The sequence below is a fragment of the Gasterosteus aculeatus genome, chromosome 9, assembly GCF_964276395.1.
Source record: "Gasterosteus aculeatus chromosome 9, fGasAcu3.hap1.1, whole genome shotgun sequence".
Classification (NCBI taxonomy): domain Eukaryota; kingdom Metazoa; phylum Chordata; class Actinopteri; order Perciformes; family Gasterosteidae; genus Gasterosteus; species Gasterosteus aculeatus.
The window spans coordinates 22,721,841-22,736,893 of NC_135696.1; the positions used below are offsets into that span (position 1 = coordinate 22,721,841).

General features: G+C 50.8%; 2 protein-coding genes across 2 annotated transcripts; both read right to left on the reverse strand.

The window, feature by feature from the left end:
• Window positions 1-291: 291 nt before the first annotated feature.
• Window positions 292-5,543, reverse strand: soul5l (heme-binding protein soul5, like). Its single transcript, XM_040185557.2, has 7 exons — window positions 5,459-5,543; window positions 2,774-2,833; window positions 2,562-2,643; window positions 2,356-2,476; window positions 2,114-2,253; window positions 1,740-1,903; window positions 292-1,618 (listed from the first exon to the last, which is right to left on the reverse strand). Coding segments are annotated over exons 1-7 (978 nt in total). The 5' UTR covers window positions 5,461-5,543; the 3' UTR covers window positions 292-1,209.
• A 2,349-nt stretch (window positions 5,544-7,892) lies between these two features.
• gpr108 (G protein-coupled receptor 108) lies at window positions 7,893-15,026 on the reverse strand. The gene is made up of 18 exons (XM_040185513.2): window positions 14,423-15,026; window positions 13,739-13,858; window positions 13,527-13,577; window positions 13,368-13,459; window positions 13,108-13,172; window positions 11,737-11,840; window positions 11,593-11,655; window positions 11,410-11,511; window positions 11,199-11,332; window positions 10,898-10,973; window positions 10,698-10,771; window positions 10,509-10,626; window positions 10,304-10,434; window positions 10,148-10,191; window positions 10,001-10,050; window positions 9,838-9,921; window positions 9,632-9,753; window positions 7,893-9,528 (listed from the first exon to the last, which is right to left on the reverse strand). Exons 1-18 carry the CDS (start codon window positions 14,516-14,518, stop codon window positions 9,441-9,443), a joined length of 1,614 nt encoding a protein of 537 aa, XP_040041447.2. The 5' UTR covers window positions 14,519-15,026; the 3' UTR covers window positions 7,893-9,440.
• Window positions 15,027-15,053: the final 27 nt, after the last annotated feature.

A 15,053-nucleotide genomic window follows, 5' to 3' on the forward strand; every position in this document is an offset into this window, starting at 1 on the left:
AGATGCTGTGAAGTGTGACGGCTCCTTTGATTGCTCTGATGGCGTGAGCTGTGAGGGCGTTTAAGAGGTTTTTGGGGTAACTGTAAAGGCTAAAAGCTAAAGTAAGAACACACAGCCTCGCCTCCGACACCTTTGTTCGTCACAGAGCAGATTGGGAGAATCTCCAGGTCATCCAATCCGACACGGCGGTTGGTTTGAGAGACGTTCTCCCTGAGCTGATGAAGGCTAGCATCAGTCTCCACAATCATCCCAAGTAGAGCATCATAAAGGAAGTCAAAGACACCAGCGATACCAGGAGTTAGTCACATGTTTTTATTGCGCAGCTCAGCTAGAGATCAATGCTAACTAGCGACGTAGCTCATAGTGTAGGATGTAGTAGAAGAAGAAATCATCGAATAGGACAGGGGTGCCCACCCTTTTCAATCGACCAAGCCGCGGCGAGGCGACGGGGGGTAGTAGCGGTAATCAAACGGAACAACAACGCTGCATCATGTGAGTTCACAAATCAATATAAAAAACTAGGAGCCGCTCATCTGTCAGACGATGGTCATCACCTTACTGGATGACTTGAGTAGTCGGGGTTGCTCTTAAATGAAATGTGTCCGTTAGTAAGCAAGGATCGCTAATTAGCACTACCAAGTTTTCCATTGGAGCATGCGTGGTCACCTGACATCTACTGGCACTGCCTGGCGATCGACCTATTGGGCACCCCTGGTAAAGGATGTAGTAGGAGAAGAAGTCAGAAGGTAAAGGTCACAACCTCTCCTTCTTCAGATGCCGTACAGTATTACTGCTCTAGGAAGATGATCCTAACGACCATGATGATTGTCCAACATAGCAGCTCAAATATCACGAGATCAGCGGACAGGAAGCCGGACGCAGACAAGAGGCTGGTAGCATATTGACTGAAGAAGAAGAATGGCGAGTCACATGGAGTGTTTCCTCTGATAGGTCACCGTGTCACTGAGCAGGCTCCATGGAGCTCCTTATAGCTGCTCGTTAGTTTTAAGCTTGAACTCCACACCGTAACCGTGGCGATGAACATGTCTTATCTAATTCTATGAAGCGGCTGATAAGCTCAGAACTACAGAGCGGACAGGAAGCTGCAGGTGCAACGCTGTGATAGGGCGCAGAGAACATACCTAGAGGAGGAGCTACAGGAACACCTGCTTCTTTCTACTCAGACTCACACTGTAAATCCCCCTGAAGCTACTGGGCGGCGCCGGCCTCCAGGGCTGAGCCCCCGCCGGCTGTGCCGTTCCCCACGTACTCCGGGGACCAGATGGCGGAGCCGGAGGCCGTGGAGTTGGCGGTCAGGTCCTGCGAGACCTGGATGGGGGCGTCGGAGGAGGAGCCAAGCAGAGCGCTGGACGCGGGGGCTGCGGGGGTGTCGGAGGGCGCTAGGGGGGAAGAGGAGGGTGAGGAAACGTTGGAGGGGGGGAGGGCGGGTGAGCTATAGAGAGTGTGGGGGAGGGGCTCGGTTGGTGAGTCTGTGGGGGAGTTGGGAGGAGTGACCCTGGGGGTGTGTGCGGGGGTCGGCTCCTGTGGATCCTTGCAGACCGGATCCCCCTCGGCCACGTACCAAACCTCATTGTGCCTGTTCAACAGTTTGAGGGGACTACACACACACACACACACACACACACACACGCATTAGGATCATCATCATTATACTAAAGTGTGTTATAAACATATCTATGATGTGTTAGATGCTAAGCGCTAACCAGCGGGGAGCTAACCTGTCGTAGCCGACCCCGTAGTGGAAGCTGTGGTTGTAGGAAGCCCCCACCCTCCCCAGCTCTTTGTTCAGCAGGTGAGCGTGAAGCCGCGACGTCACCGACAGCATCCAGCCGCCGTAGCTCCTCACGTAGACGTCCATCTCCGGCATCTCCGTGAAGTACAGCTGAGACAATGTGAGGCATCGAAGTGATTCTCCAACGTTGAAATGATTCTTGTTGAAATCTTAAAAACGCGGATGAGTTTATGTATTTTTTTCTGTAGATATTATGTGTGTAAACATCATTTACGTCTAGATTACAATGTTTTTCCGGGTTGCTAGCTTAGCATAGCACTGAGGCCAGATGGCGAAGGCGGGGGGGGGGGGGGGGCTCACCTTGTCGCTGGTGGGCGCCGGCGGCTCCTCCTGATAGGCGGCCGGCAGCGGGAAGCTGAGCGAGTACACGGCCGGCTCCCACATCCGGGTCTCCTCCTGGATTCTCACCAGTACCGGGGCGGTCATCTCCATCTGGAAGCCTGACACACACACACACACACACACACACACACACACACAGGCAATGAACACAATGCTGAGCGGGGGCCCGCCCCCCCCCCATCCACCCTGTGTGACCTCACCTCCCTCGTTGGCTCCAGTGATGTACTGGAAGAGTCTCCTGAAGGCCATGGCTGCCCCCACGCCCATGAAGTAGGCCTCTGCGTCAGTGGACACCCAACGGGTGGGGCTGTAGTGTCGCACCTGAACACACATGCAGACACACACACATTGTCAGAAGCGATGGGCGGATTATGGCGTCCTGACGGCCGACCGGAGGTCCGCTCACCTCGTACTCGTCAGTCTTGCAGACCAGCTGGTACTCCAGGCACTCCTTGGACTCGGTGCAGAAGCTGCTGTTGGTACTCGGCCTGTCAGACAAACATCCAGGTACTACTGTCTGTACCTCAAACCACCTCCCCTCAGTGCTGTCCCTTAAAGATCTTTCTTTTTTTAAACAAGGTTTGAGTAGTTTCGATCTCATGAGATCAGTTAACTCACCCAACGCTTCCTCCGGCAGAGAGCACAACGGCCGCCAACGCAAACATGGAGAGGAAAGCCCTGCAGGAACACAGCAGAAGATCCATCACAGTCAGCGCACATCGTCTCCTATGGGACTGTACCACTGCACGTCTCCTATAGGACTGTACCACTGCGCGTCACCTCTAGGACTGTACCACTGCGCGTCACCTCTAGGACTGTACCACTGCCCGTCTCCTATAGGACTGTACCACTGCACGTCTCCTATAGGACTGTACCACTGCCCGTCTCCTATAGGACTGTACCACTGCGCGTCTCCTATAGGACTGTACCACTGCGCGTCTCCTATAGGACTGTACCACTGCGCGTCACCTCTAGGACTGTACCACTGCCCGTCTCCTATGGGACTGTACCACTGCCCGTCTCCTATGGGACTGTACCACTGCGCGTCTCCTATGGGACTGTACCACTGCGCGTCTCCTCTGGGACTGTACCACTGCGCGTCTCCTCTAGGACTGTACCACTGCGCGTCTCCTCTAGGACTGTACCACTGCGCGTCTCCTCTAGGACTGTACCACTGTCCGTCTCCTATAGGACTGTACCACTGTCCGTCTCCTATAGGACTGTACCACTGCGCGTCTCCTATAGGACTGTACCACTGCGCGTCTCCTATAGGACTGTACCACTGCGCGTCTCCTATAGGACTGTACCACTGCGCGTCTCCTATAGGACTGTACCACTGCGCGTCTCCTATAGGACCGTACCACTGTCTCCTATAGGACTGTATCACTGTCTCCTATAGGACTGTACCACTGTCTCCTATAGGACTGTACCACTGCGCGTCTCCTCTAGGACTGTACCACTGCACGTCTCCTATAGGACTGTACCACCGTCTCCTATAGGACTGTACCACTGCCCGTCTCCTATGGGACTGTACCACTGTCTCCTATAGGACTGTACTACTGTCTCCTATAGGACTGTACCACTGCACGTCTCCTATAGGACTGTACCACTGTCTCCTATAGGACTGTACCACTGCCCGTCTCCTATGGGACTGTACCACTGTCTCCTATAGGACTGTACCACTGCCCGTCTCCTATAGGACTGTACCACTGCCCGTCTCCTATAGGACTGTACCACTGCCCGTCTCCTATAGGACTGTACCACTGCGCGTCTCCTATAGGACTGTACCACTGCCCGTCTCCTATAGGACTGTACCACTGCCCGTCTCCTATAGGACTGTACCACTGTCTCCTATAGGACTGTACCACTGTCTCCTATAGGACTGTACCACTGTCTCCTATAGGACTGTACCACTGTCTCCTATAGGACTGTACCACTGTCTCCTATAGGACTGTACCACTGCCCGTCTCCTATAGGACTGTACCACTGCCCGTCTCCTATAGGACTGTACCACTGTCTCCTATAGGACTGTACCACTGCCCGTCTCCTATAGGACTGTACCACTGTCTCCTATAGGACTGTACCACTGTCCGTCTCCTATAGGACTGTACCACTGTCCGTCTCCTATAGGACTGTACCACTGTCCGTCTCCTATAGGACTGTACCACTGTCCGTCTCCTATAGGACTGTACCACTGCCCGTCTCCTATAGGACTGTACCACTGTCTCCTATAGGACTGTACCACTGTCTCCTATAGGACTGTACCACTGTCTCCTATAGGACTGTACCACTGCACGTCTCCTATAGGACTGTACCACTGCCCGTCTCCTATAGGACTGTACCACTGTCTCCTATAGGACTGTACCACTGTCCGTCTTCTATAGGACTGTACCACTGTCCGTCTCCTATAGGACTGTACCACTGCAATATAACATATTTATATTGTATGGTATATTTATATATTAATATATAATATATTTTATAGCAGGTTACTACACCAGGCCCACGGTAAGTTATTCGTAATTCATACAATAACTCAAACATTTATTACATATTTGCATATTAAGCAGAGCTTGTTAACAACCCCTGAAACGTGACAAACATGAAGAACCACCCAATAAATAAAGTGGAGCCTCGCTCATCTTTTAGAACCATTTAAGATCCATTTTGTTTCTGTGTGAACAAGCAGTACTAGTACTACTACTATTAGTACTATTTTTTGTAATATTACATGATCATGTAATATTACAGTGAAAGAACATGAGGGAGATGCTCAGCTGATTAATACTTTTACACAGTGTGTTACTGCTGAAGTACTTATTCCCCAAACACACATGCGAGATCTTATTCTTCAGAACTTCAGTAACTAAAATCAATAAAAAGCATCAATGTCAGAGGACTGTTGTCAAAGACCTTTAAAGCTTAGTGAGGGCGAGCACGGAGAGACTAAATGTGGCGCAAAGACAGAGAGATCTGCTTCATCCTCATTTTCATCCTCCTCCTCATCCTCAGCTCGCAACATCAAAGGCGTTTTGAGGTCACCAGCGAACCCGGTGAACCGTTCGTTGTGTCTCGTCGGTTCTTTAAAGACCAGAAGCAGAACCGGTTCAAGACAAATGTTCAACGAGCTGAACGTCTGAGGCAGCAGCTGAGTTCCCTTTTATTAGGGTTACATATTCACACATACACACATATATATATATATATGTGTGTATATGTGTACACACATACACATACATACGTGTATGTGTATAGACACATACATGATCATGATAAGGAGAAGAGCTGAGAGGCAGTACTCACATGGTCCCAGCAGCGTGAGGAGCAGTGCAATGAGGGAGGGAGACTGCAGTCTGCTGCACCCTGGACGGACCGCAGTGAGGGGGGGGGGGGGGGGGGGTCACATGGCGTGCTGCAGTCTGCGTGATGAAGTCTGCTCTCAGCACAAGCTAAAAAAAGAAAATGATTTTATAAATATATACATATGAATATTTGTACTTTCTTTCTGCTTTACTTACTGTATATATACATAAATAAATATACTTTATACATGTATAAATATATATGTATATATATATAATAAGTATATATATATTTACATTTATAAACATATGCATATTTATATATTAATGTTCTTTCTTCTCTTATCGTGCGTTTTGCATCGAGGCCAAAAAGTGAACTTGCTGCTCTGTGAAATGTTCAAAGCTTGGGATCTTTTTCGTAACCTGACCCGGCTTCATATGTAGGTAGAGCTTCATCTGTGAGCTGAAGGTGAGCTCCTTGGTCTCCATGATGCTCTCTGACGCACTCTGAGGCCTCCACACAACACGCGTATCACCACACTACATCAGGTTAGAATTAAAAGGAAACTATCAATAGTTACATGATAATTTCACTTCAGACCGACAGTACTCTTCCCCGGGGATGAGCAGGACATTCTGATGTACTATTCCAAAATTAAAGCCTCTCAAAATGCCATAAATGAGCCAAAATATCAATCACAAGACCACGTCTGGTCAATTTCAGATGAGATTTAAAAGGAGAACATGAATAGTTACACAGTCTTTCCACTGCCGGCAGAGAGAACACATCCCCGAGGGGTCGCTCGATGATAACCAGGACATTCTCATGTACCAATTTAGAAATTAAAGCCTCTTGAAATTCCACCTTCGTTTTTTACTTGATACCAGAAAATGTGACTTCCTGTTACCAGTAGGTGGCGCTATGACTTGATTCAGCTTTGCATCTCTTCAGGCCCAGAGTCTCATCAAACGTGTGAATTGGAAAGAATCCGATGATGTCCAGTAGAGTCACAGCGGTTGTGTTGCTCTTGGTGAAGCATCAGATTCTTATAATATTCACAGTGAAGCGTTTTTAACGTCTCTGCTGAGAGGGTCAGATTGACCTGTGAGGAGCAGGGTGTAAAATAAAACACACATTTAACTTCCTGTTCCCCCAGGTGGCGCTATGAGCGAGGTTACAATGATCTCATGGAGGTCTGCAGGGCGAGAAGTTCATGCTATACGAGAAATATGGAGCAGATTAGATAAAGTTTGGTCGAGTTAAAACAACTGCAATCATGCCAAATGGTGTTTTTAAAAAAAACATCATGAAAATAGACTAAAAACCATTAACCGCAGCGCCCCCTTTTCTTCAGATATTAGGAAACGTGTGTGCGTGTGTTCAGGGGTTCAATGTTCACATGTGTGGCGAGTTATTAGTTGTTACCCTAACTAACCCTAACTAACCCAAACCATTCCTGTGACTTGCTAGATTAACCACAGCCCTGCAAAGTTCATCAGCCCGTAACTTCTCAAACCAATAAGACAACATGTTGGCTCGAGTGACCTTTGACCCAACAACGATCCACACGAGGTTTCTGACACTCGGGAGAAATCACAGCGCAAAAACGTCTTTTTCACCAAACTCAAAATGGCGGAAAATCTAGTCAGGCGCATTTAGATACCGTGATTGACTTCTTGCTCTGTAGAGCGTGTCCAAGAGCACGTGTGTGCCAAATTCTGGCCTAGTGTGGTCCTACAGGACACAATGTACAACGGTTCAAGGGAGGAGAATACTGAGTGAGCTGTAAGTACTACTAAATAACATGTATACATATATACACACACACACGTGTACGTGATGAGATTCAGCCAGTTCTTTGTGTCTCTTCAGTCTAAACTGAACGTTTGACTTAAAATGACACAAAGGGACTTTAAAGGCCGTGTAAAATAAATGAAGTAATACTTGACAGTTTTAATCTCTGGATCAGCTTCCATTTATTCAGATGCGTTAGACTGATGAAGACCTCATCCGACCAGTGGTGAAGTCTTCCCTCCGTTAAAGCATCAAACATCTCGTCTCCAGATGCTCCTCACCATCCAGACGCACGCTCGAGTCCGTTCGACGTCCCAGAGCATCAAGCCGCCGTTAGATCTCCATCACGGGACCCTTTGAGGGAACAACCTGCTGAGATGTTCCTCCTCTCCTGGAGACCAATCTCCAATCCGATCGGAGTCACAGCAGCATCACGGCCCATCAATCAATAACACAGAGTATCAGAACACTGATGACACGCGCGCTCCAGGCAGCGCATTGCATTGTGGGGCAGGACTCTTTCATCCCGTGGACGATGGCGAGACATCATCACAACGAGCAAATCAATCATGGGCCAAAAGGTGAGGTCACAGTGACCTTTGACCCCCAAAATGTATGCAGCTCAACAATGAGACCTCGCTGAAGAACATTTGTCGGTTTAATTAACAGGTTTCAAACAGAACAACTTGAAAACAAACATCTTCAGAAAAATGAAATTAAGAAGTTTTTATTGGACGTCGTCCATAAATAAATTTGCGTTGACCTTAAAGTTTCACACCATGTTTAATTTACTAAAGTAGAACTCAACATGATGGAAAAAAACCTCATGAGAACAAACATTAAATAGAAGAAAAACAGGCCAGAAAAAAAAAGATTAAAAACAACTTTCAGAACAGCAGCGTTTTATTGTGACGCTCCATCAGACCAGCGGGACCTCGGCTGGTCTGAGGGTTCCTCGTCCTCAAGGAACCATCAGACCAGCGGGACCTCGGCCGGTCTGAGGGTTCCTCGTCCTCAAGGAACCATCAGACCAGCGGGACCTCGGCCGGTCTGAGGGTTCCTCGTCCTCAAAGAACCATCAGACCAGCGGGACCTAGGCCGGTCTGAGGGTTCCTCGTCCTCAAGGAACCATCAGACCACCGGGACCTCGGCCGGTCTGAGGGTTCCTCGTCCTCAAGGAACCATCAGACCACCGGGACCTCGGCCGGTCTGAGGGTTCCTCGTCCTCAAGGAACCATCAGACCAGCGGGACCTCGGCCGGTCTGAGGGTTCCTCGTCCTCAAGGAACCATCAGACCAGCGGGACCTAGGCCGGTCTGAGGGTTCCTCGTCCTCAAGGAACCATCAGACCACCGGGACCTCGGCCGGTCTGAGGGTTCCTCGTCCTCAAGGAACCATCAGACCACCGGGACCTCGGCCGGTCTGACGGTTCCTCGTCCTCAAGGAACCCATGAAACGTCTCTGAAGTCAGAATATAAGCTTCACATCAAGAGCAAAGGTCAAAAGCCAGAAGGTGGATTCAGAAGTGATGGGGAGGAGAGGGCGGGGCTTAAGTATCTCAGCCATACACAGGAGAAGCCAAGCCCCGCCCCCTTCACGTTGCCACGGCAACGTAAAACTAAAATATGTACAGGAGAGACGTGTCAATCAAACGTCCGAACGGTAAAAGGGATTCAGAGAGGACGCTCATGCGTTTGGGATGTGGCTAAGCTAGTGAGCTAGCCAAGCTAAGCTAAAGGTCACGTAAACTAAGACTTTGTGTCACTTGAAAATGTTTAATTCACGTCACAAGGGGGAGGGAGGTGGGAGGGGAGGGGGAGGAGCCTCTATGACGTTGATAACAGCCGATGACACGCTGCCACTTGAGAAACACAAAGATATTCATCAACCGCTAACCTGAGAGCACACGCACACGCGCACACACACACACACACACACACACACACACACACACACACACACACACACACACACACACACACACACACACACACACACACACACTTGTCTGCAGCCGTTCTCTCTATTGCATAGCAGACATGACCACCAGAGTTTATGTCACTGGGGGAGAACCCCCCCCCCCCCCCCCCTCATCCCCCACCCCCATCCCCCGAGTACCAGTGAGGGTCTTTAGTCCCCCCCCCCCCCCCCCCCCCCCACAAAAGAATAAATAGGCTGCAGCTGGTTGTTCACAGTGTGGACTCTTTCTGCCGCTCTCGTCCGTTACACGTCTTCTTGACTTTGGAGATTCCTTCCAGAGCTCCAGACTCAGTCACTCTGAGAGGGGACGGGGGGGGGGGGGACGGGGGGGGGGCAACCATCAATTATACTGTGCGACCGACTTATTGATTGATTGTGGGATTGACGGAGCTGAACTTACACTTCGTCCATCTCCACGTCCTCCTCGTCCTGAGGGAGCTGCAGATACGGGTTGTTGGAAGCTGGACGGAACTTATAACCCGTCAGCACAAAGAAGACCAGAGTGGAAACCTCCACCAGGAACTGGTGAGAGGGGGGGGGTTACACTGGAGCCCAGCAGCTAGCATTAGCATTAGCATCAAACAACAAGGACCACGTTGGTCTCACCTCGTAGCACCACTGCCACTGGAAGGGCATGGTGACCTTCAGCAGGATGGCTATGATCCTGGTGAAGTAGATGTAGCACACGATCTGAGGAGGACACGGTCAGTAAAACTCCGTCAGCTCCGTCACAGTAGAAGAATCATCATCAGAGTAAACCTTCTCCTACCATCACGTAATAATGCCGGAAGAGTTTCAGCTTCTCCAGGTTCATGGCGGCTGGAAGAGAGAGAGAGAGAGAGAGAGAGAGAGATTAGCTTCCTGAGGCTCCACGCAGCATGAGAAGGAGTGTGCGTGAGGAGGTTCAGGGTCAGACCTTTTCCGTCGGTGCTGGAGGCCTCCTGGAGATGACGGATGGACCTGAGGACCAACAGGACGTTTGTGAACGTTCTTTCTTACGGCGGATGAACTTGCATTATTTTATTTCATCACACACACACACACACACACACACACACACACACACACACACCAGACCACGGGGAACAGGATGGCTCCGCAGCAGAGCAGGTCGACCAGGAAGAGGATCTCCTTCCACAGGTAGTACTCGCTGGTGCCTTCCTCCGTAGATTCGATGATGATGAAGGCCACATTGGCCAGGACCTGGAGGACGACAGGTGAGTGGGTCATCAAAGCAGATCCACCACCCCCCCCACCACACACACACACACACACACCTGCAGAGGGATGACGATCATGAAGATCTTCTTCTCCTTGTCAGACAGGATGTACTTGACGAAGGCCCAGCCGGTACCGATGAGTGCCAGCGTGATGAAGAGCAGCGCCCCCTTCAGCCTGGAAGGACACACACAGACCTTCTCAGTGGACGTCACTGTGCAGCTGCACGCTGGAGGACAGGTACCTACAGGTGTGTGATGTAGTACATGACGGCCCAGCCCTCGATGGGATGCCCCTCAGTGTTGATGAAGTGGTAGTTTATCTGAGAGACAGAGACACACGAAGACAAATAATTGGTTTGAACCACTTGTTAATCTACTGATGGACTAATGGATGCTGACGGTGTACTAAAGTATCTGCAGAGGACAGACGGCGTCCATGCACTCACACTGTGGAACACCAGGGACGTGGACTTGGTGAAGGCCAGCGCTGCCATCAGCCAGTGGATCTTAAACACACTGTACCTGCAGGACAGATGATCACATGACAGAGAACAACAACGCAGCCGGTCTCCGTTAGGAAGCCGTTTCACACGTCCAACAGCTGGATGGACTCAAGAGATTTAACCACAATAAAATGTCTCTCTCCTCGGGACGATGAGTCAATAACTTAAAGTGCTTTTTATTTTAAAGGAGTCTGGTTGGATCGGTGCTATGCTAAGCTAACGCTACAGCAGCTACACAGCGTACCTGTGCTTCATGAGGGTGTAGATCCAGACCATCGCCGCCACGAAGAAGACCCCCGCCATGCCGATGTAGAGGCGAGAGAGGGGGATCTCCGCCGCCGACAGGAAGCCGCCCGGGTTCCTCTCCGTCACATTCACCTGCAGAGTGTGCGTGTGGGGCGTCAGCTCACGTGCACAGCCGAGCGCCACGTGTTGAGACACACACGGGTACTTACGGCCAGCGAGTACGGCAGCTTGATCCCGGGTACCCGGTTCCTGCAGTAGTGGAACTTCAGGGTGTACAGACCCTCCGCCAGCGGGCCGACCACGAGCTTGAACTGTGGGGGGACGACACGCGTCGGTACAACACGTCAAACACCCGGTCACATGACGCACAGCGGGGAGGGAGGCGGGCTTACGCTGAAGCTGTAGGAGCCGTTGCTTTTGTCCAGAGCCAAGGTGACTTGTTTGAGGTTCTCCAGCTGGAAGCAGAGGACGGATCACAACATCACAACTGGGCTTCGCCACAGGGGGCAGACGCTCGGCGCCGCAGCGCCTCCTACCTGCATATGCGAATCGTGAGGCACCGACGTGGCTTCCGGCTCCTTGTGGTCCAACCCGTCCTGCGGCTGGGTCGGCGCTGGTTTGGCTGCTGTGGCAGCAGCAGCTACAGGAAGCAAGTAGATACTTTAATACAAAGGAATGCGGCTTCAGACGATGACATCACTCCTGCGGCTCCTTAAAGGGACAGTAGTGACGTTTGGTGGGATGAGGTGCTTCATCTAAAGATGTTCTGAATGTGGCGAACTCTTCATCTGAGCGTCCAAACCGCTCTGTTTGCTGTGCTCAAACGCTGGCGTAGCGGCGTGGACGTAGCACAGAGCTGTTAAACAGAGACGTAGCAGCGTGGACGTAGCACAGAGCTGTTAAACAGAGACGTAGCAGCGTGGACGTAGCACAGAGCTGTTAAACAGAGACGTAGCAGCGTGGACGTAGCACAGATGTGTTAAACAGAGACGTAGCAGCGTGGACGTAGCACAGATGTGTTAAACAGAGACGTAGCAGCGTGGATGTAGCGGCGTGGACGTAGCACAGAGGTGTTAAACAGAGACGTAGCAGCGTGGACGTAGCACAGAGCTGTTAAACAGAGACGTAGCAGCGTGGACGTAGCACAGAGCTGTTAAACAGAGACGTAGCAGCGTGGACGTAGCACAGATGTGTTAAACAGAGACGTAGCAGCGTGGACGTAGCACAGATGTGTTAAACAGAGACGTAGCAGCGTGGACGTAGCGGCGTGGACGTAGCGGCGTGGACGTAGCACAGAGGTGTTAAACAGAGACGTAGCAGCGTGGACGTAGCACAGAGCTGTTAAACAGAGACGTAGCAGCGTGGACGTAGCACAGAGGTGTTCAACTAAGACGTAGCAGCGTGGACGTAGCACAGATGTGTTAAACAGAGACGTAGCAGCGTGGACGTAGCGGCGTGGACGTAGCACAGAGGTGTTAAACTGAGACGTAGCAGCGTGGACGTAGCACAGATGTGTTAAACAGAGACGTAGCAGCGTGGACGTAGCACAGATGTGTTAAACAGAGACGTAGCAGCGTGGACGTAGCACAGATGTGTTAAACAGAGACGTAGCAGCGTGGACGTAGCACAGATGTGTTAAACAGAGACGTAGCAGCGTGGACGTAGCACAGATGTGTTAAACAGAGACGTAGCAGCGTGGACGTAGCACAGAGGTGTTAAACTAAGACGTAGCAGCGTGGACGTAGCGGCGTGGACGTAGCACAGAGGTGTTAAACTGAGACGTAGCAGCGTGGACGTAGCAGCGTGGACGTAGCACAGAGGTGTTAAACTGAGACGTAGCAGCGTGGACGTAGCACAGAGGTGTTAAACGGAGACGTAGCAGTGGAGAAGCAGTAAGAGACACTGACCTTTAGGCGTCTTGGTCTTTGCTACCAGGACGTTGTCTTGGTCGCCCAAAGCTCTCACATTGACACTACACACACACACACACACACACACACACACACACACACATTACATTAGTCCGTAGTAACACAATGACACACACACACACACATTACATTAGTCCGTAGTAACACAATGACACACACACACATTACATTAGTCCGTAGTAACACAATGACACACACACACACACACACACACACACACACACACACACACACACCTGGACGTGTCGAAGTGAAGGAGAAAGAGGATGAGGGGCTCGTTGCTGGTGAACTTGGTGAGCGTGAGTGGACACGTCTCCGTCTCCTCCGCCTGTGGACAGAACACAAGCAGTCAGCACCGCCCAGACGTACTGACCAGCACCGTCCGGGACACTCACCGTGTAGGACAGCACTCCGTTGACACGGGACCGCGAGAGGGTGAAGCCCACCTGCAGAGAGGGTGTCACCCATCAACACAACTTCCACTGAGGGCTGTGTGTGTGTGTGTGTGTGTGTGTGTGTGTGTGTGTGTGGTGCATTGTGAACATAAGCTCTTTTAAAGTAAACGAGCCTGACGTAGATCAGAGAGCTAAACTCCACCCGTCCTTACGGGGTGAAGGCTGTAGTTCACCGCCTGCTCCGGGAGGCGCAGGGACAGCAGGTTGACGTCCAGGGTCCCGTTACCGTAGAAACCAAAGGTGTTGAGGTCCACAACGAAGCGAGTTTCATTCTGGGGACGAGACAGAGGAGCCGTCATTTAACGCGTACAGCACGTACTCACAGATAGCAGTATTACCACAGAGTAGTGATACTTTACTTAAATATGGGTTCTGAAGCGGATCAATCAGCTGGATGTTACCATGACAACGGGGCCAATCTACTTCCTTGAAATCAATGTTTAGGTACTATGACCATTAGACACTAACTCTTTATGTACTATCTGTGTACTTGTTTGCTGTTACTTTCCACAGAGCGATCGCTCCATAATAATAAACGATCCATCTACACAATGAGGCTTATCGATTAATCCCTCTGGCTCAGCGTTGTTTACTTGGAGCATCAATGATAAGTTTGAATACCTTTGTACACTACTGGCAGTTTAATCTATAACAAGGAATCATCTTATATTACTTATATCTTCGAAGTAATACAGATGTGACGTTGCTGGAGTGACGATTAAATGCTAGCTAACAAGCTAGCTAGCCAGCGGAATGATGGCTGGAGGAGTCCAGCCCGCGCAGCTAGCTGCTACCTCACAGGCAGCACACCTGTAGTTCGGCACAGCCGTCTTTACCTGCAGGCTGAGCTTGTGTATCCTCGCGTCGCACCCGGCCAGCAGCAGCAGCAGCAGACATCCGGCCACAGCACCGCCGCCGCGAGCCGCGTCCATCGCCAGGCAGCTAACCAGCGGCTAACGTCAGCGAACGACGATCCTGCTAGATGGCTAAAAAAACAAGTAGGCTAGCGGCCGTAGCGGTACGCGAGGCGCGTTACAGTGACGCCGGTCCTCCAGCGAGGAGTGTCGCTCCTTTAGTGACGTCGTTTACAATCAAATCAGAACCGTAACGGTGCGTTTTGAGGCTGTTTTGAGCTTTCGTAAAGTAGCAGTGAGCCTTGGCTTCCGGGTCTTGAGTCAAGAACGAGACATCAACGAGTTCCGGGCAAACGCGTCATCGGTCGAGGGGTCACATCCGGTACACGCTCACAAATACGGTTGAGAAGGGGGCGGGAATTAGGAACCATGAGGATGTTGTGTTTCTCTGTCGATAATTCGCGTTTTGCTTCTCGCACACCTGACAGGACCGTGTTTAAATAGTTCCGAGTTGGTCACGTGGCTCATTTTTGTTGACACCGGGCTTCCGGCTGTAGGTGTTCACGTGGTGGTGACACGTCGTGTGTGCGGGTTGCCATGTCTGTAGCTAAAT

Coding starts and splice junctions, on each gene's coding strand:
- gpr108 (XM_040185513.2), bottom strand. CDS start 14,518: ATGGACGCGGCTCGCGGCGGCGGTGCTGTGGCCGGATGTCTGCTGCTG. Junction 13,859..14,422: donor TACACAAGCTCAGCCTGCAG/GTAAAGACGGCT, acceptor TCTCGTCCCCAG/AATGAAACTCGCTTCGTTGT. Junction 11,656..11,736: donor CTCACGATTCGCATATGCAG/GTAGGAGGCGCT, acceptor CTCTGCTTCCAG/CTGGAGAACCTCAAACAAGT.
- soul5l (XM_040185557.2), bottom strand. Junction 2,254..2,355: donor CACTGGAGCCAACGAGGGAG/GTGAGGTCACAC, acceptor TGTGTGTGTCAG/GCTTCCAGATGGAGATGACC. Junction 1,619..1,739: donor TACGGGGTCGGCTACGACAG/GTTAGCTCCCCG, acceptor GTGTGTGTGTAG/TCCCCTCAAACTGTTGAACA.